At 35.6% G+C, this 25,367-nt stretch overlaps 1 protein-coding gene across 2 annotated transcripts; it reads right to left on the bottom strand.

Moving 5' to 3' along the window:
• Positions 1 to 23: 23 nt before the first annotated feature.
• Positions 24 to 17,405, bottom strand: LOC133200734 (ATP-dependent RNA helicase DDX4-like). 2 transcript variants are annotated; one of them, XM_061336514.1, is made up of 15 exons: positions 17,379 to 17,405; positions 12,933 to 12,952; positions 12,788 to 12,825; positions 12,008 to 12,430; positions 11,605 to 11,632; positions 11,448 to 11,482; positions 7,489 to 7,632; positions 3,809 to 3,892; positions 3,315 to 3,616; positions 2,852 to 3,136; positions 2,367 to 2,676; positions 2,161 to 2,260; positions 1,771 to 2,041; positions 1,287 to 1,406; positions 24 to 1,061 (listed from the first exon to the last, which is right to left on the bottom strand). In XM_061336514.1, exons 1-15 carry the CDS (start codon positions 17,388 to 17,390, stop codon positions 954 to 956), a joined length of 2,280 nt encoding a protein of 759 aa, XP_061192498.1. In that variant the 5' UTR covers positions 17,391 to 17,405; the 3' UTR covers positions 24 to 953. The 2 variants fall into 2 exon arrangements, with proteins under 2 accessions (XP_061192498.1, XP_061192497.1); XM_061336513.1 differs by lacking the exon at positions 17,379 to 17,405 and adding an exon at positions 16,585 to 16,641.
• Positions 17,406 to 25,367: the final 7,962 nt, after the last annotated feature.

Here is a 25,367-nt window from a genome sequence, read left to right as displayed (position 1 = left end):
GCAAAGTAACAAAGAAATCACAATTTTTTTTAATGTTTTTTTTTTTTAATTAAAAAAATATAACAGAAAACTATAAAAAAAAAAAAATCATAATGAGAAACAAAACAGATGGAATATCACAGCGGTAGTGGACTAGAGCTATGGTGTGATGGTTGGCAATGATTGGCAATGATGCTACCCTGAGGATACCCTGAAATGCGGTGATCCATGAGATGAGATTCAAAGTTCACAACAACAATAAAATGTTCTCTGAAAGACATGGGTATTTATTGCACTAGGTCTGACATGAGACTAGAATTCACTTCCATACTTTCCATTCGTTATGCTCAGCGACAGACCGTGCTGCCAATAACTGTCCCACACCGAGCTCGACCACGCGACCCTGAATTACAGTCATTTTTGGGTTTGTCTCGGCACACCCGATACTGGGTCAAACCGCCACATATCATTTCTCCTTTGTTTCTCACAACACGATGTTCGCATCACATTCATCCTTCTACATCCCTCCTCAAGTGTTAAGCATTGGTTTAATAAATTTCTGAAGGATCCATGTAATTTTTCAATCCATCAATTTTATGTTGATCAACATTCTCTCTTGGTTTTGTTTAAAAAATTCCATTTGGATTGGTCCAAATCTACAGATTTTATGAGTAAATCAGTTCTAGGGCAAGACTTCTATTGATGTTTTATTTCTCTTCAAAGATTACTTCTTGAATTCATGCCCTATTTTTTCTTGAAGGTTCAACATCCAAAATTTGCTTTCGAAGGAAGAGATGTCTGTAATGCCCATCAAATAAGACGTATCAACATATGTACACAATAAAACACGCAAAGAGCACTACTTCAGTCCCTGTAGCACCTAGTGTTCACAGCCTTCCTGGCTTCAAACAAAAAACATTCTCTGTCCTACACAGGGAGGCATTCCTTTTAGTTACATGGAGGAAAAAAAGGGCCTAATCCCAGTTTTCTTCATCCTCTTCTTGGGCACCACCTGCTCCAACGGATACAGAACCACCAGCCCCCAGAGGGTAGCCACCCTCCCCCTTGTGGGTCTCTCTGGTCTGAAAACAAGTCAACACTAGTGAAGGACTTACAATTACACTGAACCTTTTCTTATACAATTCTTTTATTTTTGTGACAACCTGTTAGATATCAATTTTAATTTATTATCAATGTGTTTTAACTATTTATATTCACTTGTATCAATTTGCACATAAGAATTTAAAGCTGTGCTCTGCTGGTCATACAGGTATTTACAAAATACTTCAATAATCTGATTAACATACCCTTGGCTGATTTTTTCGAATGTCACGGCCTCCAAATTTGGCGCCCACATCAGCATAACCAGCCCCTGGCATACTGGTCTTGGAGTACTCCTCTAGCCAGTCTGGGACTTCTTGCATTGCCTACAAAGTACCAAAAATATACTCAACAACCAGCATTCATGAATCAAATATTTCATTAATAGTACAAGAAAGACAGTTTATCATACAAGTCCAAACTGCTTTTACATGTATAATACATGTATGTGCCACCCATTTAAAATAACAGTTGCACATTCTTAACACTAAATGCAAATCCTACTGCAACTGTTACCTTCACAACAAATTTATTGCAACACCTCTTTTACTTTCAGAAGTGCTACGTACATCACATGTATGATAAACCTGCAGCCAATATCCACTTCACATTTCCATCCCTAATTTGAAAACATGATCACGAATTCAATTCTGATTTGAAATTTTTCAATTCTACATCCCATCTACTTACATCTGACAAAATTCTGACCAATGGTTTGGCAAGAGCACCATCTGTATCATTAGAATAGAAACTCATGGCCTTGCCCAGGTTCCCACAGCGACCTGTTCTACCGATTCTGTGGACGTACTCATCAATGGATTGTGGGAGATCATAATTAATGACATGTTTAACGAGAGGGATATCCAGACCACGTGCTGCCACTGATGTAGCAATCAAAACGGGAGCTTTACCCGTCTTGAAGTCTCGCAGAGCTTCCTCTCTCTCTGCTTGAAGACGGTCCCTGTAAAATTCAGCAAAAAGATATACAGACTTCTGAACAAAAAAAAAAACATGAGGCAACAACATTGTAAAGTATACAAATGATTTTAAACCTCTTGTTTAAGAGTCTGAAACACATACCCATGAATACTAGTAGTAGGAAATCCATTTTGAGATAAATAGGATGCTAAGAAATCTGCGTTGCGTTTCTGTTCCACAAAAACCAGGGTTTTCTCTGTGCCTAATAAAAAAAATGAATTACAGCAGACATTTAACATAAAATTGTAAACAAGCTCTGCCACTGTAAGCATACATGCATTGTTAATCTTTTAATGAATTATTCTTACCTGTTTCTGTGAGTATGTCACAGAGTCTTGACCTCTTTTCCTGCCTGTCAACTTCAAAAACTGTCTGTGTTACATCAGTACAGGCCCCTCCCACTCTGCCAACGGTCAAGAAGAGGTAATCATTCAGGAAGTCTCCAGCCATCTCCTGAATTTCTTTAGGAAAGGTGGCAGAGAACATAAGGGTCTGTCTCTCTGTTTTAGGGGGAGTGCCCAACTCCTCAACAATCTTTCGAATGTCTGGACCGAAGCCCATGTCCAACATCCTGTCCGCTTCATCCAAAATCAAATACTTCAACTTTGCAAGACTGATCTGTTCCAAATAAACCTTGCATTTTAATTTAAGAAAAGTATGCACTCTGTCCAATAGTTGGAAAATGAGTTTAAAAAAATACACTTTCAAAAGATAAGTTAGATGTATCAATTTTTAATTCCAGCTTCAAAAACTGTGCTGATCAATAACAAAGCCTTTACTCAAGCTGACTAACCTTCCCCTTTCCAATAATGTCGATTAACCTCCCTGGCGTTCCTACAAGTATGTGTGTCCCCTGCTCGACCTGTCGGAGCTGATAACCCACGGAGGTCCCACCATATAACACCACTGGCCTCAACATGGTGCCGTACGCAAACTTACGGGCATCCATAAATATCTGTACTGCAAGCTCTCTTGTGGGGGCTACCACGAGAGCCTGGGGCTCTTGAACTTCAGAGAAGCTGCTTCCAGAGATTCCATTTTTCATCATTCCTGTCAAGACAGGCAGCAGGAAGGCAGCCTGGATGAAATGATGCATCAACATCAGTTCAATACAAAATTAGTTGTATCACAAAACTCTCCCTCAATTTTATAAATTTCTTGATTACTCCAAACGTATCATAAAATCAAACTTCTAAGAACCAATAACAACTTGATCACTTGAATCTGTAATCATTAAGATTTATCACTTTCCATACCGTTTTGCCAGATCCTGTCTGAGCACAGGCCATCAGATCTCTGCCAGCCATTACTATGGGAATAGAGTACTTTTGTACTGGGGTTGGTTTCTCATACTGAGCTTTGCGGACATTTTCCAGGAATTTCTCGTACAGTCCAGCCTCATCAAAGCTTTTGATGGCTGGAGGGGGATCTCTCCCTGTTACCTCTACAGGAATTTTATCATACTTGTTAAAATTGATTCCCTTCTGTATGACTTTAAAGATTTCAGCTTCGTCTTCAGATGGGGCAGGTGGTACATAAGGAGCAGGTCTGTCTGGATCTAAAATTGCAAACATAGACAAAAAAATCCTATTAACAGAGATACAAGATACCTCATTCTTAAATCTGAGGTGCCAAAGGTTGCATAAGCAATACAGAGTAATATGTAGAGATACATGTTTGATGCTTGATACTGTGTTGATTAAGGTATGAAGAATACAAAATACTAAGAATACTAATGATGAATACTAACCAACTGGTGGAGCATTGGGACAGTCTCTTGCCATGTGTCCTTCCTCCTGACATTTGAAGCACTTCCCCCCTCCACCTCCACCACCTATAAATTGTAAACCATAAAAATAGTCCATTCCAAGAACAGGGTGTAATATCTCTATCTCAACCAAGATTTAACTTCGAGATATCCTATGAATTGAGATGACCAGGGTAAAAAATCACTAAAGTGATTGAAACTGCCAACTTGATTCCATATATCCCTGGTATTCAAGATATTGGTGTTCAAGATAATCATAATGAAATTCAACTGTACCCGAAGGCAGAAAAATTTTTCAAAGAATAAATGCATTTTAACTATTATCAATAGAGCCCCACCCAACTTCAGAACACCTGAGCCAGGGGCTATGAATTTCACTGTTTTGGAAGAGGGCTCAATGCTTATTACAATCTTGCCAACAATTTAACTGCTTGATTTTTAGGAGTAAAGATGAAGATTTTTAAAGGTTACATTTTGATGGTTTTAGCCCCACCCTTCAGGCCCCATGGGGCCAGGGACCATGAAAATCACAATTTTTGTTCTCCTTTCCCATAGATGTCATATGCCAAAAATGGTTGAAATTGTTCAATGGTTCTCTCCCTTGGAAAGAGAATCAGTGCCCCCTCCTCCCTTCTTTAACTAAACTATAAAAGTGAAAGTTAATTACAGTGTTCCTTTTTTGATTACCCATAAACTGAGTTCTTATGAATCTGTAATGACCATTATATCTGTACAATAAATGACAGTAAATACAATTTTGATCAAAAAGGCACCTTCAGCTAGGTAATATGGTATCATTGGGTAAAAAAACCTGAGAAGTTAACACTAGGCTAGGCTAACTTATCACAATGCTCACCTGAACCTCTGGATCAGATTTCAACTAAAAGACACCTAAACATATTTTATTCAAAATCTGTCACTTCTTAAAAAATCATAATTAAAATAGAGTATTCAAAAAAACAAGAGGCCCAAGGGCCTTAGCGGTCACCTGAGTATGACACAATAATTTAAAGGATGCATAGAGTATAAAATGAACTGAAAGGTGAAACTTCGTTGCCCAAAAGAAAAAAAAATAGGGTGATCATGATCAACAAAATAATTGGTCTTAATACTCATTAACAGTTCATAAATTAGGTTCTAATCTGTTCCCCATTTATCACTATCACCATACAGTATATTAACAAATTATCAATGCTTCTGTACTACTTTAATCCCTTGTTGAAATCTCTTACATTGGTCTCTCTTGGTCTTTGATGAACATATAATAAGACAAGTTATTTTTGTCTTATTTTTATTTATCTACTACTTACAAGTCTATCTGATCATTAAAACAATGAAAGTACTTTTTGTATTATACAATAAAAGTTTTTGCATAATTCTCTTATTCTATTTACCTTTCAAGTACATTATTTACAGGGATAAATTATCAAAAGTAAATGGCAAAGGGGAATAACTCCTATCAGTAGAATACAAACTAATAGAGCCCTGGCCAGGACCAGAACACTTGACCAAATGGTCCAGATGTTCAAAAATCTGGTAAAAATTCCCTTCCTTACAAAAATTTTTACTCTATTTGCCTCAGATATGCCCAGGTGCGGAGAAGATTTTTAAAGAAATAATGCATTTTTACTACAGATTCACTATATTATCAATAGAGCCCCCCCCTAAAACACCAGAGCTTCTGACCCTGGAACCACAAGTTTGCTCATCAAAACTAATCACTTTATTTATCTGCTTAACACTAAGGAGCAAACAGGATTATTTAATAGAATTAATGCATTTTCACTATATTATCAAGAGCCCCACCCTCACACCAGTACATCTGACCCAGGGGTCATGAAATTAACTACTCTGAAAGAAGCATTCTTGCTCATCATAACTATACACTTAGCTTCTTTGCTTTTTTAACCAGAAGCAGAAAAGAATATTTTCAAAGGAATTTTGCTTTTTCACTTTATAATCAATAGAAGCCCCCCCCCCCCAGAATCCTTAAACCTGGGGTCATAAAATTCACAATTTTGGAAGAGGCATCCTTGCGTATCATAACAATGTACTTAGTCTGTTTAAACAATACCCAGGGGCAGAGAAGAAGATTTTCAAAGAAATAATTCACCTTCACTATCCCCGGGGCCATGAATTTCATAATTTTGGAAGAGGCATCCTTGTTTATCATAACAATGTACTTAGTTTGTTTATATAATACCCAGGTGCAGAGAAAAAGATTTTTAAAGAATTAAAACATTTTCACTTTATAATCAATAGAGCCCCGCCCTAACACCAGAACCCCTGATCCAGGGGCCACGAATTTCACAATTTTGGAAGAGGCATCCTTGATTATCATAACTATGTATTTAATGCGTTTCAATAATACCCAGGAGTAGAGAAGAAGATTTTTGAAGAATTAATGCATTTTCACTATATAATCAATAGAGCCCCACCCTAACACCAGAACCCATGACCCAGGGGCCATGAATTTCACAATTTTGGAAGAGGCACTCTTGCTCATCATAACTATGTACTTAGTTAGTTTATCTAATACCCAGTAGCAGAGAAAAAGATTTTCAATGAATTAATGCATTTTCACTATAAAATCAATAGAGCCCCGCCCTAACACCAGAACCCCTGCCCCTGGGTCCATGAAATTCACAATTTTGGAAGAGGCACTCTTGCTTATCATAACTATGTATTTAGTTACTGAATTTAGTACCCAGGAGCAGAGAAGAAGATTTCCAAAGAATTAATGCATTTTCACTATATAATCAATAGAGCCCCACCCTAACACCAGAACCCATGACCCAGGGGCCATGAAATTCACAATTTTGGAAGAGGCACTCTTGTTCATCATAACTATGTACTTAGTTACTGAATTTAATACCCAGGAGCAGAGAAGAAGATTTTCAATGAATTAATGCATTTTCACTATATAATCATTAGAGCCCCACCCTAACACCAGAACCCCTGCCCCTGGGGCCATGAATTTTCCAATTTTGGAAGAGGCACTCTTACTCATCATAACTATATACTTAGTTTATTTAATACCCAGGAGAAGAGAAGAAGATTTTCAAAGAATTGATGCATTTTCACTATATAATCAATAGAGCCCCACCCTAACACCAGAATCCCACACCCTGGGGCCATGATTTTCACAATTTCCGAAGAGGCACTCTTACTCATCATAACTATATACTTAGTTAGTTCATTTAATACCCAGGAGCAGAGAAGAAGATTTTCAAAGAAATAATGCACTTTCACTATATGATCTATATAGCCCCGCCCTAGCACCAGAACCCCTGACCCTGGGGCCATGAATTTCACATTTTTGTAGAGGACTCAATGCTTATTACAATGATGCCAACAGTTTGACTGCTTGATGTCCAGGAGTAAAGAAAAAGATTTTTATAGATTGCATTAATTTTGGTGGTTTTAGCCCCACCCCTCAGGCCCCAGGGGGGCAGGGACCATGAAATTCACAATTTTTGTTCCCCTTCACCCATAGATGCTATATGCCAAATTTGGTTGAAATTTGTTGAGCGGTTTCAGAGAAAATGTTAACGCACATCGCACGACGACGGACAAAAACGGATAGCAATAGGTCACCTGAGTGACTCAGGTGACCTAATGATTATTTTGAAGTGTTAACTTGTGTGATTAAACACCATTACCTCCACTTTTAGGATTTGGACACTCTCTGGCAAAGTGGCCCTCTTCACCACAGTTTCTGCACCCCTTGTCACCACCTCCACCACCACTGCGGGGCTTCGGACAATCCCTCGCAAAGTGCCCTTCCTCACCACAGTTCCGACAGCCTTAAATATGAACATACCAAATCTATATAAACACAACTCCAAAGCACACAGTGTACAAGAGGCCCATGGGCCACAATGCTCATCGAGTCAATATGGTCCTGCTGTTCTTCATCAGATTTTTTTTATTATATATTCCTATGTAAAACTTTGATCCTCCATTGCAGCCCCGACGTACCCCCAGGGGTCATAATTTAAACTTGAATGTACCCTACATGAGGATGCTTCCATATCAATATGACTTAACAGGCTTTGCTGTTCTTGAGAAGACGATTTATAAAGATTATTCCTATAAAAAACTTTGATCTCTCATTGTGGCCTCAATCAAATCCCAGGGGTAAACTTGAATCTACACTTTGTAATAAAGGTTTCATGCAAGTTTCAACTTTTTTGGCCCAGTGGTCAGGGATAGACATTAAGTTTCAGATCCACTTGTCTTTCGGGCAAGTGATCTTAGACTTTGACTTGTCCGCATGCTAAACTTGGTTGCCCAAAATTAGGAAAGAAATTAAGAAGAAAATTATTAATTTCTGTAGACGTTATGATAAGAAAAAATGTGACCAAATACACTACTGTCAATTTGGCAAGTTGAGCTACCTGAAAAAAAATTTCGATGCTGTATTTGTACATAAATGTATACCGCTGTACTTGTAAAATTTAACCTGTTAACACATACTGCCATGCAGCATTAACCCTCCATTTCCTTTTGATAAAATTCATATTTTTAAAAAATTATTTTCGGTAGGATCCTTTTGTGATTCGTGATTTTCAGAGATAACTGTGAAGCAACACTTAAGGAAGATAGTTGCTACGAAACATACATCTTATCTTGATCAGGATACGTTGTGTTATACTGTACTTATATATTCTGTGCGTAAATAAATAATCTAATTTCCTAATAAGAAGTTAATAAAATTTTGTTAGACATAGAGCATATTTATTACGAAAGAAAATAACAAACCTGATTTTTAAATGAACAGTATAATCCAGAAACGCTTCCAGGGAATTTCGAATGCAAAAACATTGTCAGTCAGGTGCATGACGGAAATCAAGTGTTCAATTTATTGTTTTATTTATTAAATAATGTAAACTAAATCAATATGTACATTAAAATGTATCAGAACAATTCACTTGCCCGATCGGACAAGTACGTCGACAATTTCACTGGCCCGAACTGAGAATATACTTGTCCCGGGCAATCGGACAACCTTTAATGTCGATCCCTGGTGGTTCTTGAGAAGAAGATGCCATCAAATTGTCACAAATTCTTAATTATCTCCCCTTGAAACAAGAGGCCCATGGGCCACATCGCTCACCTGAGTATCTTTGGCCATGCTGTTCTTTACCAGATTTCCCCCTTTTAATATACCTATTGTGGCCCCGCCCTACCACCGGGGGTCAAAATTTGAACAATTTAGAATCTACACTACCTCAGGATGCTTCCAAATATGTCTCAGCTTTATTGGTCCAGTGGTTCTTGAAAAGAAGATTTTTAAAGATTTTTCTTTAAGTTATATATTTCAATGTAAAACTTGGATTCCCTATTGTGTCCCGCCCTACCTTCGGGGGTCAAGATTTGAACATTTTATAATCTACACTACCCCAGGATGCTTCCATATAAGTTTCAGCTTTTCTAGCCCAGTGGTTCTTGAGAAGAAGATTTTTAAAGATTTTTCTCATGTATTTCAATGTAAAACTTGGACTCCCTATTATGGCCCCGCCCTACCCCCGGGGGTCATGATTTGAACAATTTAGAATCTACACTACCCCAGGATGCTTCCATATAAGTTTCAGCTTTTCTGGCCCAGAGGTTCTTCAGAAGAAGATTTGTAAAGATTTTTCCTATATATTTCAATGTAAAACTTGGATTCCCTACTGTGGCCCTGCCCTACCCCCGGGGGTCATGATTTGAACAGTTTAGATTCTACACTACCCCAGGATGCTTCCATATAAGTTTCAGCTTTTCTGGCCCAGTGGTTCTTGAGAAGAAGATTTTTTAAGATTTTTCCTATATATTTCAATGTAAAACTTGGATTCCCTATTGTGGCCCCGCCCTACCCCCCGGGGTCATGATTTGAACAATTTAGAATCTACACTACCCCAGGATGCTTCCATATAAGTTTCAGTATTTCTGGCCCAGTGGTTCTTGAGAAGAAGATTTTTTAAGATTTTTCCTATATATTTCAATGTAAAACTTGGATTCCCTATTGTGGCCCCACCCTACGCCCGGGGATCATGATTTGAACAATTTAGATTCTACACTACCCTAGGATGCTTTCATATAAGTTTCAGTATTTCTGGCACAGTGGTTCTTGAGAAGAAGATTTTTAAAGATTTTTCCTATACATTTCAATGTAAAACTTGGATTCCTTATTGTGGCCCCGCCCTACCCCCGGGGGTCATGATTTGAACAATTTAGATTCTACACTACCCCAGGATGCTTCCATATAAGTTTCAGTATTTCTGGCCCAGTGGTTCTTGAGAAGAAGATTTTTAAAGATTTTTCCTATATATTTCAATGTAAAACTTGGATTCCCTATTGTGGCCCCGCCCTACCCCCGGGGATCATGATTTGAACAATTTAGATTCTACACTACCCCAGGATGCTTCCATATAAGTTTCAGCTTTTCTGGCCCAGTGGTTCTTGAGAAGAAGATTTTTAAAGATTTTTCCTATATATTTCAATGTAAAACTTGGATTCCCTATTGTGGCCCCGCCCTACCCCCGGGGGTCATGGTTTGAACAATTTAGAATCTACACTACCCCAGGATGCTTCCATATAAGTTTCAGCTTTTCTGGCCCAGTGGTTCTTGAGAAGAAGATTTTTAAAGATTTTTCTCATGTATTTCAATGTAAAACTTGGATTCCCTATTGTGGCCCCGCCCTACCCCCGGGGGTCATGATTTGAACAATTTAGATTCTACACTACCCCAGGATGCTTCCATATAAGTTTCAGCTTTTCTGGCCCAGTGGTTCTTGAGAAGAAGATTTTTAAAGATTTTTCTTATGTATTTCAATGTAAAACTTGGATTCCCTATTGTGGCCCCGCCCTACCCCCGGGGGTCATGATTTTAACAATTTAGAATCTACACTATCCCAGAATGCTTCCACATAAGTTTCAGCTTTTCTGGCCCAGTGGTTCTTGAGAAGAAGATTTTTTAATGACCCCACCCTATTTTTGTCTTTTCTTGATTATCTCCCCTTGTAAGGGGACTTGACCCTTTATTTTAACAATTTACACTCCCCTTCACCCAAGGATACTTTGTACCAAGTTTGGTTAAAATTGGCCCAGTGGTTCTTGAGAAGAAGATGAAAATGTGAAAAGTTTACAGACAGACGGACAGACGGACGGACGACGGACAACGGGTGATCAGAAAAGCTCACTTGAGCTTTCAGCTCAGGTGAGCTAAAAAGGCATGACCCTACATTTGAACAAACTTGAACCCCCTTTACCCAAATAATGCTTCATGGTATGTTCGGTTGAAATTCGCCAAGTGGTTCTTGAGAAGAAGTCGAAATCAGTGTTTTCTATAAAGAGAGACTACTGGCCAAATTGACCACTTCAATCTATATAAATGCCACTTAGAAATCAAAATTTAAAAACATACCTGTTATAAGGTCCTCAGAGATTTTATTCAAAGACCTCGACCCCTAGCCTGTTACAATTGATCTAAAACCCTTTACATTGACACTGAAAATGTGAAAAGTTTGAAGAGGGAAAGACAGACACTGAACAAAACGTGATCAGAAAAGCTCTTTAGAGCATTTAGCTCAGGTGAGCTAAAAATGGGACAGAACTGTAATGGAATACTACTCACCAGAGCCACCGCCCCCACCTCCAAATCCACCTCCCCTGAAAATTTACACAATTAGAACATTAAAACTTAACATTTGCTGTTACATTTATACATCACACATATAAAACTGCCTCTAATTTGAATTGTCAAAATGCAACATATATTCATGAACACGTACCTTGGAGGTCGGTCACCACCACCAAAGCCTACAAAACAGGACATTTATATATTTAGAAAAATCATTGATTAGAAGACTCAAGTATACAAGAAACGTGTCTCTACTAAGTGCATTTAAGCACTTGCACTGGTTTTAATGTCAACATTCACTTCATTGTATAGGTAATGTATGAATCTTTAAAACTGCTCAAAATAAAATATGCTTTGGTTTTATTTCAATCTGCAAACTAATCCTGTATTCAAAGTAATTATACAGCAACAGTATAGACTTTTTGGAAAGAAACAAGCATTTTGACCTTGTAACTCCAAAGAAATCCAAGCTAACTTCTTTATTTGTGCTATTACGAACACACCTTCCACACTTTTGTCAAGTTGTAGAGAAACCTTATCTTAAAACTTCTTACCTCCTCCAAAGCCAGAAGATTCTCCATCATTTTTGGCCCCAAAGCCTCCACCTCCACTGAATCCTCCACCCCCACCAAAGCCTCCTTCCTTCTTGGCTCCAAATCCACCTGAGGACCCTCCACCAAATCCACCAGATGATCCACCCCCAAATCCACCGGATGATCCACCCCCAAAACCTCCCCCACTGTTGTTATTGTTGGTATCCGATTTGTTTCCAAATCCTCCTCCCCCTCCACCAAACCCTCCTCGAGATCCAAAACCACTTCCACCAGAATTGTTCTCCGACTTCCCAAATCCGTTGGACATTCCTCCTGGTCTGCCGACGGACAGACTCGACATGTCATTGGAGAGTTCATTGTCATTACCATTTACCGTGAAGCCAGCACGTAAAACACCTCGTCCAAAACCCTTGCCAGCTCCACCTTCAATGAAAATTATTCAGTCATTGCAAATTATCCACTCCTAGACATCATACTCTGTAAGTACTAGCATCTAAATTATCAGGGTTCACCACAAGGGATTTTACCATGGCAGCTCGCCAAGGTTAAATTATGTGGGCCATGGTTAAACGAGCTGCACCATGGTCAGAATTGGCAGCCACCATGATTAAAACTTTAATGCATTTCAGTATTGACACCTACTTTCTAATTACTTGAGTAGTTAATTGCCTTTATTGTACTTTCATGTAAATTAGTTGAATTTGGTTAAATTTTTAGATGTGGAGAATCCCGATTTATACTATCCAAATTGCACGGAATTTAAAAAATTCCTTGTCTAACCTGTGCTATCACTAGATGATGGAGCACCTCTTCCGAACCTACAAAAAGGCAGAACATTCAGAATGAAGATATGCTTACAATGCATTACAATTACAAGAATTGCGATGTCAAGATAATGAAATTGTTAACTGGCTGCATTACTTACCCACCACGACCAAAGCCATTCTGGTAAAGAAAATAAAAAATAAAATTAGTTAATCCACTGCAAGATACAAAGCACCTGCTTTTGATGAAGCAGCTAAATGAATTTTCAATTTATGTTGCCATTTTAAATTGTATTCAAATTTAATTAAAACAATTTTGAGAAGTGTGAATGAAGGGGTAGATAGCAAGTACAAGCCATTTCTGAAGAAGTTTTACAATGGTAAATTGAAAGAAAAAAATGCTGTTACTTTTCTCATTTAAAATGAGCCCACTTCAAAAGATTTCTAAATAGTTTCTGCATTTCCTACCTTTAAAATGGTAAGTGTGCAACTGATTTACCACATCTTAATATTTCGAAGATGTAGAAAAGGGGGGGAATTCTTTATCTACCAATAGATCTGAATGGTGGGAAATCATGGATATAAACACAAATTCGTTTACGTGACCCATTTTGTTATTTACTAAAACAAATGGATTTGCAAAACTTCAGAGACTGGACTATAGAAGCATATTACTGCTGTCATGAACAGGGTTTGAAATTAACAATCGCCCACTCACAATTTGCGACTAATGTTCCATGTGGGCGACTTAAAATTACGTTCAAATTGCCCACACGGCGATTAGAAAATTTACGATAATAAATATTTGTTTTTCAATTTTGTCCGAATGTTTTGTATTTTTCTCTTGAAAAATTTCGTAATCAGTAAAGTGCTTTATAATTATCCGTAAGAAGTACTTATACATAAAGCGTCTAAGTGATTGTGTCGGGCACAATGTGGCATCGACGGGTCAATGAGCCAAAGAAACCAAAAAGTACTGTTGTTAATTGTGAATGAAAACGTGCCATGTGCTCTATATATGATATTGAATGATTATATCAATCTTCATAAACAGAAGAGTTCCACTTCAAATTTAGATAAGTCGTGCATAATGTTACAACGGATAGAAAAGAAACACGAAGCACACGATAAAAAAAACGAAAAATGGGTTTGTTGTTTTTATATTCAATAGAAGGTGTGATAATCTGTGGGCGAATAAATTTTGATGTGGGCCCCAGAATTGCAAGGTTCAGTAGCCCACATGGCTATCAAGGATTACAAGTTAGTTTAAAACCCTGATGAATTTGATTATTTGGCTGACTTGGGGGGAAAATGTGGCCCTTCTTCTAAGATATCCAAACTTTTCTCCAAAATTTTATCTTTTCTGCAAATAAGGAAATTTTAGAAAAAGAAAAAATATCAAAAGAAATCTGTTTCCCCTTTCTAATTACAATGAAACTAAATAAACATGCAAGTTTCATGTATTTGTGAAAATATGACCAAAAATCAGATTTTTTCTTAATTGAAAGGAAAAAAATGTAGTAAAGTTGGAACTGTCTAACACATACTATAAATAGAAAGATATAGTGGGTGTTTACTGGCACACCATCTGTAATATTATTAATAGCCTGCAAGGCTATGAATTCAAACTGCACTTTTTTCCTTCATATTAAACTGATGTTGTTATTTACCCTAAAATTTTATCTGCTTTTCATGGATAGGTTTAACCTTTAAAAACTTCAGAAGTGGAAAATACATTTAAAATTCTTATCAAACACTTGAGGTATAAAACCACTTCTTGTGGAAGTTATGGACTATACAAGCCTTTCAAGAAACAGGTTGAATGAATGAATGAAAGGTTAAGATACTACCTGTGGAGATGCACACAAAGTAAAAGCAATGAACATGAACTTGTCGAAAGTATGATCAATATCAATAAATGTGAAATAAAAGGAATAGCACAACGTGACTTCATACTTCTAACACTTTTCCCAGGAAGTACCGTAAGTTTTGGGGTATATGTCGATGGTGTATATAGGTCGAAAGGCTCATTTTCAGCCATAATTTTTTAAAAATCCTTAGATAGGACGATTTGGAAGATAGGACGAGGCTTTGTTTATCGACTTTCTAGAGATTCTTACGTAGAAACTATGTATCAGAACATGTAAAGGTCTTTAACTTAACCCGTGATATTAACGTATGAAGAAAATAAACTGGTATTTTTATGAGTACAGCATTTTAACAGTGTTTTACACAAACATAGTTAAAACTTCCTTGAATTGTGATATAACGCATTTTCTCCAACTTGCCTGTTCAACGCCGTCGTTGTTTGACTCCGTCGTTAAACACATAAATACTTTAGTATACAACAGCTATAATTAGGGAAATACCCGAAATCAAACAATAATCTTTTCCATTTTAGAACATCGTGGACACATTCTTTTATTCCAACATTATTTACCGGGGTACAATATTAAGTGCGATGACCACCATTTTTATATTTCTTGTTCAGGGATTTGCTAAAACACGCAAATGACTATTACATGTAACAGTGAGCAATTGAAATTAATCATATTAACATGCTATAATTTGCTCGAGATATTGTTGTTAAAAAATAAATTTAATTGAGAGTACATTCGCAATTTAACAGTCATCAGGAATTTCACAGTTTTGTTTGTTCAATGATGTATAGCACTAATACCCCTGTAACGGCACGTGGATCTGTTAATCATGCCCCGCAGGTGTTTAAACCTACAGGTGTTAACACCTTTGTGTACACAGTGTATATCCCTCTATCTGTCAGACAATTAAAATTCTATTAGAAGCCAATCTTTGTATAATTCAGTGTACCCCTTGGATATAAAACAAAATAGTTATGACTAGCAGTATTTTAGGAATTTACCGGCAACAGTTTATTTCACACATTTTACATTTAAATAAATATCACAAGACAATGAAAAAATATTTAGGTATACTATTTCAATTAATCCTTACAAATAAATGGTAATAAAAAAAATTCAATTGCGATTGTGAAAACTCCACCGTATTTTAAACTTTGATACGGTTGCGGTTTTATTTTTAGTAAACGATTGCAACTTCCAACTTCACAAGATGGACACAGCATGTTGTAAATATACTTTGAGACATTATTGATGATATAATAAGTTTTTTTGTACATCAACGGATATTTAATGGAACTTATTTTGTAAGAAATCAATGGAATAAATATTTAATTCTTTATTGTTTATTATTTTTTTCTCGGTAAAGTAATTTTTAAAAAATACGAAAATGGCACAGATTTGCTTTAAAATTTATGTAAATTTTACTGATTTGGGGGCATTTTTCGTAAACTTGGGCCTTAGATGGGTCGATTCGTTAAATAGGACGATCCCAGCAGTACTGAGAAAAAGAGTATCGTCCTATCTTCCAAAACTTACGGTATTCAATCAAAAAAAAAAAGAAGGAATTTTATGGCTTTTCACCATATTTATGAGGTTATGACTATTCTTTTTCCATGTTTGTAAAAGCATGACATGACTGTAAACAAAGCAACAACACAATAATCCCAAGGGATTACTTTATTACATAATCTCAATGATTGTCATGCTGTGATTTTGACAGCATGATGTAGTTCTTTAATTACATAGATCTCTGTCAACTCAGTTCAAATTTCTAAACAATACAATCATTCTACATTTACCAGACTTTTCATATAATGTGAGAAACTTTCATTTTCTCTTTTGTTCCAATTTTCCTGGTACGTGGCCATGAGAGAAAGAAAAGAAACTGTGAGATCACTTTTTTTTCTTCTTTAAATTAGAATTTTTATTTTACCTTTTTTCCTAAAATACCACGTCCTCTCCCTCCCATTTCACTGAATGTGCCCAAACTAATTGTGTATTTATTGCAGTTATTACACAGACTTGCAGTTATTTATTGAACATGTATACATTTCTACCTCTTCAAACTAGAGAGCTCCATAAACAAGGCCAGTGTGTGACAAAAGATGTTGAAATCATATTATAAGCTTGTGTATGTGCATGTATGTTTGTATTTACAAATATCCTTAAATTTTAATTTACACATCATGCAATTTTGTAATCAATCTCTTGGGGGGAAAAATTACTGCATAAAATACGGAGCTAGGAAAGGGATATCTAAAATATCTTATCAAATTCCTTGATAGATAACTTTGCAACAAAGACAACCGCCTGCTTCATATTCTTCCTGCTGCAATCACGTTATTCTAAATATGTGTACTCCTCAAATGAGAAAAAACTTCAAGTGTTCAATCTTCTAGAAATTGTATAAAAAATAAACATGCACGAACTTTTAATTGCACCAGAGACGTATATATATATATATTAGTTGATAAGTCCCTGATTGCACATGCTATTTTTTCTTCATAATCCTTCGGAAAAAATTCTAAAGTGAAACTGATTCACACAACATCTTTTTAACCGCAGATGAGGGTGCAAATGTTCAACTTTTATCAAGGAATGCCTTGCAAATTTATACTTTTTTTAAAATAAAAAATATACCAAATTAGCACACATTCTTTGGTAACAGTCAGATTTATAAACCCAAGAAAGTATGTCGAAAGAAAGTGTATAAATAACTTGACTTACTACAACCTCCATCTTCTGATGCCAAATTCACATGTGCTTCTTTCCCGCGCCGATGGTCACGTGATCTTCATGTTGGTGCCTCAAGATAACTCGTACACAGATATTTCTGGAAACTATGACTTGATAAATTTTAAAAATTATGAAATAAATTTACAAAAAAAAATATTATAAAACAAGTGTTACAGTGTTGATTCATTAATGATATTTTTCAGGAGTAAATTATATAAGATGTGAGTTATAGATGGTCATGACATTTACACATGTAAATACGCCGTCGTATCGAAATGATAGTTTGGAATATCATGAACTTATCATAAAAAAAAGTATGAAAAAGAGTCGTAAAGGCTCAGGATTCCATATGGGACGGTTCAGGGAGTGAGTAAGGCTCCTTTCGATACACAGGCAATTATGTTATTTACATTATTTAAAAAAGAAAGTTTGTTTTCCGTAAGTTTTCGAAACGTTCCAATCTAATAATTAAATCTTTGATCCGCTCTATCTAGATCGTGTGTAACGATGGATCAAAGATATAATTCAATTAGATTGGAAATGATACCTTGCGTATTTCGAAAATGACCTAAATCAAACATTTTAAAAATCCTATCCTATATACTCAATATCTATAGGGCTTGAATGTTGAATGGGTTTTTTTTCCCGAAATCATAATACGGATTAAATAACAAATATGTCATAAAGAATTAATTTAGAGGGGAAAGTGGACTCCGACAAAGCCCGTGGGGGGTGTTCTTGAGCAACTATGGTAAAGACTTGATTTGTGACCCTTCCTTGCATAAAGTAAATCAACAAGAACATATATCAGGGACCCGTTTCACAAAGCTAACTTAGGACTAAGTTGTATCTTAGGAAAGAACTTTTTCCTAAGTTCATTACTTATCCGTTTCACTAACCTCGTCTTATCTTAGGATATTCCTAAGTTATGTCGTAACTTTAAGACAAGTAAATCAATGACTTAGGAAGAAACTAAATATGACGGCTGTAGATACATGTACAAGGATTCTTACAGAGAGATACTGTGTGTGTCCAGGAAGAGAAAAAAATCCAAAAGACTACTAGTATATGAATGATTGTGATCCCTTCAGGTTATAACTGCTTTACTTTGTATGTAATAGCTAAGAAAGAGATTTTAAGAATTGTCAGAGATGCGTCTTTATCACTGGTCAAAATTAATACAAGGTAAATAAAAATGTCCATTGTTGAAGTTGGAACTACAAATACATTATACTTAAAAAATGTTTGATTTCTCACAATTCGTGGATTTCCCAATGTTACTACAAAATAGACGGTACACATGTTGGATTAATTCCCCATCATTTATAAAAAGCACGATCTTGTAAAAAAAAAAAAAAATCCACGCTACATACATGCACTATTGTCTGTGTTACAAAACTTTGCATATAAGAACTGCGAACGATAGTATTGTTCTGCCGCCTACCTCCAAGTCAAATTTCAGAAGTTAACATATTTGAATGATTTTTCATATTTATATAGATATTTATGTGAATCTTCGTAAAACGTAACTTATTTGGGAAAACAAAGAGAGATACATGTAACTCTTTAAATCTGGTAAAAATAGCGTTTTTCACCATAGAAATCAACGAAAAACCGAAAATATTTTTAAAACATAACCCCCCCGTGAAATAAAAATTCCTTTTTATGGGTTTTTTTGAATTGTTATTTCACAAATTCCTACCGAAGCTTTTGTTGTTTCAAGGGGGAGAACATATGTTTATGGACAAAAACTGCAAAATTGGTCACCTTATGACCAATTTCAAATGAAATTACAAATAAAATAAGGTCTTTTTCAATCTTTTATCTTGAATTTAAAATAAGTTAAACATACGGAAAGATTTAGGGGTCTTTTATCCATTTCCATGCGTTTTTGAAAATATAGTGATTTTTAAAGCATGATTTCAATGGATAAAATTTTCAACCCCCCTTTTGAATAGAGTCGTAAATAAGAGCAATTAAGTTTTTGACACTGGATTTAAAATTATCAATCAATTAATAATGAACTCTTCTTTGCATTCATCAAGTTTTAATGGCCAAACTGCCATTTATATCGAATTAACGAGGTTGGATCCTGATATTTAAAGTCTTAAACTTTTTTTGTCAAGTATATTTTTAGTTTCTTCACACATAGCTTAATTAAAAATCAAAACAAAAAATGGGGGTCAATATGCTTCTTTTAACGCTACAGTACATTTAATATGACCTTTTTGCACTGAAATTTGTGTCTTAATCAAAAATCACATCTTCGACATTTTCCCTTTAATGTTTTTATCCAAATAAATCATGGGACAAAATAAACTATTAGTCTACTTAAAAAAAGACACTTTAAAATTGTGACTAAGATAAAGTTTCAAATTGCTTCGCCTAATCAATTATTTGACCTTTCTGCACTCAAAAAGTGTGATTTCCCTGAAAAATAGGAATCTAAACTTAAGAGTACTGTATATATTTCAAAAGGGAAATATTGATCATTTTCTCCTAAAAAAACTTCCGCCACAAAATATAGATCCTGGCTTAATCCTATTTGAATGGAATTTAATCGCGGTTTTTTCATTGGATATAGTTTAATTTGCATTGTAGAATCTAGATTTAATGTTTGAACTTAAAAATGATGCAGAATTTTATAAATAAAGGTCCAGACCAAAATCTCCTCAAAAGCTCAGGATCGAACCTCCTTAAATGGGTGCAAGGGGGAGAACAGAAAATGTAGGCGGGAATCGAGAGTTAGCGTGCGTGGTTCTTTGAACCATTATTACATATTTTTAGATCTAATAATATTACTAGTATTTGAATCGATATTTAGTATTTGAAAGATTATATTTGATAAGGGAACAAATTTGTTCTCTTCAGCTCCTGATATAGCTGTTTCTCCAAAAATTGCTTGTATCTTATCTCCCATGGGAGGAAGGAGGCGTTGAAGTGCAAGACTTGGACCATTTTCCCTCTGTTTCCGCTAAATGACTCCACTTCTTTTCAACTCTTCCCCTGAACAAATGTCAGTTGTGTTACAGAATGTTAGGTCACCCTGTCCATTTTGGGGCTGATTTGTCACGGTATAATTATGCATAAAGATTATATATATTTCTTTTTTCAACTTTTTTCTGTTAGTGTTGTGATTTCCACAGTCGCGAATTTGGAATTTCTTATCTGTCGAAAAATTCTTATTTAAAATTACACAGTAACATGGACAAATAACGTGGAGCACTCATTCGCGAAGAAATAAAAAGAAAATAAGGCCTCTGTTAGATTGCTTTCCCTTCGAAGCAATTATTGTTTTAAATTTATTCCATTTCCTAATTGAAACGATACTAGCAGAAAAATATATAGTAGGGGGGAAAATAAACAATTGCAAAATTGTAATTGTAAAAAATTATGCAAAACATATAATAGCACAAATATTAGTTTAAAAAATATACGTCATGTGACTGCGGGGGGTGGGGGTATATGTGTGTCACTTTGTGTGTGTGTGTGAGGATGTGTGAGTGCTTAGTTTAAGTAGGAAACTCGTCAGGGTTAAACCATACTTCTGTCCAAGTCCTTTGAAAGTGGAGGGTAACCCCTAACCTCCCGATCCTCCTCTTTTCATGCTTTTTTTTTTACTTGAAAAAAACCCGACTCAAACTACAGATTTTTACTCATACTGACATCCTTCTAACAGTATGCTCAGAAATGTAGATAGAGTGGAGAAGTTATTTCATTAGTCCGTAACACAACTTAAGAAATGTCTTAGGATAAATTTAAGATAAGATTGTTTCGTGAAACAGATGTGACAAATCTTAGGAACTTCCTAAGTTATAACTTAGGCATATCTTAAGTTATGTTTTACAACATATCTTAGGAAACCTTTGTGAAACAGGCCCCTGATCTACAAATTAAAATTTTTAAAATCAAAAGAAATTCGATGACAATGTTTGATGTATAAATAAGATATGTACTTACTCATACGACGTGTGCTTTAGAAACACTCTTAATTTATTGTGATATGTTTGAGCAATTGTCGGATCTAAACTGAGTTTAAAGAATGTCCGGATGTGTGGATGCCATTGTTTTACAGCATATAGATCTATGACATCCAACTATTGCACAAACATTATGTCATGTTCTAAAATTTGAATTTACTTGCTGGGAGAAAATACAAAATGTAGTACTTGACAACTTTCTGTATTTACTTCCATCAAGTAAAAGCAAAATTTAGAACATGATTTTGTTTATGTAAATACCAGATGAAGATAAAGTTTATCTTATCGAAAGCCAGAGGTATACCTTGCATTTTCAATCTGCATGTTTTTTTTTTATAAATTAAAAAATTCAATGTACTATGAATATTAAAAGTTAAGATTTTCACATATACTGTATAAACTATAAATAAGGTTCATTGTCCTGTCAGAGACGGTGTGTAGGTATATAGTGATGATATCTATCAGCTCTACTTCTTGTGTCAATGACTTGGATGAAAATTAATTTACACAACAGTAACCTTTCAAATTTTGCTATAATATGAAAATGGAATGTGTCTATAATCGTTAGGACTCACGACCTTGATCTATGGCATTAGGTCACAGTAAATTATTTCTTTGTTTTACCCCGGGCGGGTAGGTTTTTTCATGAAATCCAGACAAAAAACAAAATAAACACAAGGTTTATCAATTTTCAACTATTTTTCTATGAATTTTCTGGAAAGTTTAGACAACGGTATCTATTATATTCAAATATAAGGTGGCTGAACTTCACATCATTATTTTGGACCAAGTAAATTGTGTGAAATATATGATAATTGTTTGGAGAGAAAAAAAAACACAACAATATCTTTTTTCATTAATTGCGTATTATGGAAAGTGTTTATATATTTTATATATATATATATAGAGAGAGAGAGAGAGAGAGGTAGTTTTAGTCGGAGTGGAAGGTAGCTTTAAAAAAAAAGTAAGGGATGTAAAACACAGATATTGTTTATCACGTACGTATAATTATTTATTACTAAACCTACATGCACTTGTTTCTGTGATAAAATTATAATCCTGGGATTTGAACCCAAGGAATAAAAAAACAATAAACAATTCATTATTGTGATATATCTGACTTTCTTTATGTTGAACCATAGGCATTTTTTCTCGGCTTGTTCGCCCATCCTCAAAATGAAATTTTATAGAAAAATACTGTACTTAGTAAGTGAAAAAGGTGCATGACCCCAATTTTCCCACACTGCATCGAAGTTTAAACCTGCCGACGACTGTTGCAAGATGAGATCCAGACGTTTTAGCTGTGATGTCGTACATTGAACTTGTTACATTGATACGGAAAACGTGTCAGTATAAAATGTCAGCAGAGGGCACAATAATTTATGGACTGTGGTGCTAAGAAAGGAACTTAATTAAAGCTTGTTAACATTTGGCCATAGATATAGCAGAGTGATGGACGAGAAATCCTCCATATTCTAATTTCAAGTTGTCAACAAGATACACAAATTTACACAAAATCACTTTCAAAGGCATTTTTCCCATTGTTTTTGGATTTCCAGTTTGAGCGCATGCCTGAAAATAACCAAAGAAATGCATTATAATTATCTATTTGACGTTTTCTGAGTAACGCCCAGCCATTTACACTTGCCTTGGATTTAAAATTTTGTTTGCAATTTGACCACCCTCGGTATTAGATATTTTGATGCTAGATTTAAAATTAAATACATTTTTTTTTATTTAATAGGTAAAAAAAAGGATAAATTAAAGCATTAACTGAATTTTAACACCATTTGCGTCCTTACCTCGGGTTCAAAATTGAAGTTTATGTAAGGGATCCTTATTACTTGTAGTTGTTTGATATTCTACTGGGGATGCAGTCCAAGATTTTCATATCTCTTACTTAGACGTATGGACGGGGTGAGGTGGCAACGGCGGATCCAGGATTTGAATGGGGGGGCAGCTGATTGGGGGGGGGGGTCCGCCTTGGGAGTGGGGGTGGGGCAGGAGGCGAAGCCGCCCCCCCCCTCCCCCGGAAGCTCCTGAATTGTAGAGATTTAGAAGAGCAAAAATGAAGTTTTCTGAGAAGACGTTTTCATTTCTTGTCGTCATAATTCATAATATATCTACGGAAACAATTAACGAAAACCTAGAAATTAAGCCCCCAGAGGCTCTGCATTGCATGAAAACAGAAATAAATCCTTTTACTTATACACCTTTCCCCAAAATCCATTCAATGATTTATCTTAAATTTGACAATTCTTTTTTATGGGGGGGGGGGAGGGTCCCTTAAATCCTCCGCTGGATCTCGAGGTGGGAATAGACAGAGTAATAAAGAAATGTATTTTGAGGGAAAAAAAGAACAATGCAATACAATGATTACATTCAATTTTTGTACTATATCTTGAAAAAAAAGGATTTTGTCTTTCAGGTTTTAGTTTTTTGACCTGAAACAAAAAAAGCCAATGATTTTGAAGTAATTGGCACATGTGACAGGTAAATTGTTTAATTAGGAGTATGTTCAGACCCTATGTATTTTGTGAATACCGGTAATTCTGCCGTAGTCTAGCCATTCCCTTGTAACAATGACATTTTGGTGAAGTTAATTGTTTGACAAAATGAAAATGATAGTCCTGTGAAATTTTTGAAGTAGAATATATACGTTCTTCATACTCAACAAAGCGCTCTCTGCGCTTACTCAAATCTGATTGAAAGATCAGCCTCTTAAAAAGAGGACAATAACACTATCTAGATTTTCATCGTTTACCGTGTTTCGTTAGAGAATTAAACGAACTACTGCGGTGCTACCGTCTATTGTTTGAATTCATAGTACCGGCCTCTTTGAAAATGAACATTGTATGGTTTGTTTAGAACCAATATAACATAAAATTTGACATCCGTAACAAATGACCCTGGGTCTTTTTTCTACAGTTATAATTGAGATCGATGTTGTGCGGTTCTGAAATGAAGTCTTTTCTGAAGTTTTTTCATCAGATTGTAAAAAAAATAATAATAATAATGCACAATTAGAGATATGCACACCCTGGCCTGAAATTTCTTTTTATCCCTGTTGAATTTTTACCCAAACGTTTATGTAAGGGTCACCATTTAGGAATATTGTCATATTGTAATTTTTGAATTTACCGGGTGGTAGTAAATACAAAAATTACAATATGACATATTGTAATTTTTGTATTTACTACCACCCGGTAAAATCAAAAATAACAATATGACAATATGGTGAAATTCACCTACTTACGTTAATATACATCATCGGGGAGGGGGGTGGGGGGTGGGGGAGGGGGTGTCATTGAACACTTAAATATCATCTCCGCCAATATGACCCTTGACCAATTTCAAAGTTACTAAGCAGTGCAATGGTAAATCCGTTATTCCGATAACAATTCGCCTTTAAAAGTTCGATGACGAAACGAATAATGCCTAAGATTTTGATAATAAATTGAATTAGCCATTCCTTCAAGCAAGCGTTTGTACAAGACATTAAGATGGAGATATTGGTGACATATATAACCTATAGCTTAATGACCAAAAATCCAAGTCACTTAAAAAACAAAATCCCTCGCGATTTTAATGGCTGCATGTAGACTTTTTGATGGCAGGTACACTTAGAGGAAAATGAAATCATTTCCAAGCATTGGGGGACTGGGGAACCAACAAACAAAAACCAAATTAAACACACACACACACACACACACACAAGAAGACACCAGATCATATTTGAAAACTTCTGTTTTGGACATGTTGGAACATAACCATCTGCGTTTTTCATTCTTTGTGGGTTTTTTTTTCTTGTGGACTTTCTCAGCTTTGAAAAAGATGCCTCTGACAAAAAAGATCGCTCTCACCTTCATCAATTACCAGTATACCCCACCATATTACCTTGACATGCATGACCTTTGAGATATGAACAAATAGGAAGTTTCAAAATAGAATATAGTCATTAGGACCCAGGTGCGAGTACAATCCAAATATGGTTTCCAGA

Source organism: Saccostrea echinata, unplaced genomic scaffold, assembly GCF_033153115.1.
Source record: "Saccostrea echinata isolate AGI-Se365-2 ecotype Australia unplaced genomic scaffold, CSIRO_AGI_Sech_v1 ptg000041l, whole genome shotgun sequence".
Classification (NCBI taxonomy): domain Eukaryota; kingdom Metazoa; phylum Mollusca; class Bivalvia; order Ostreida; family Ostreidae; genus Saccostrea; species Saccostrea echinata.
Note: the sequence above shows the minus strand (reverse complement) of the source record. Positions and strands in the feature narration are given on the sequence as shown.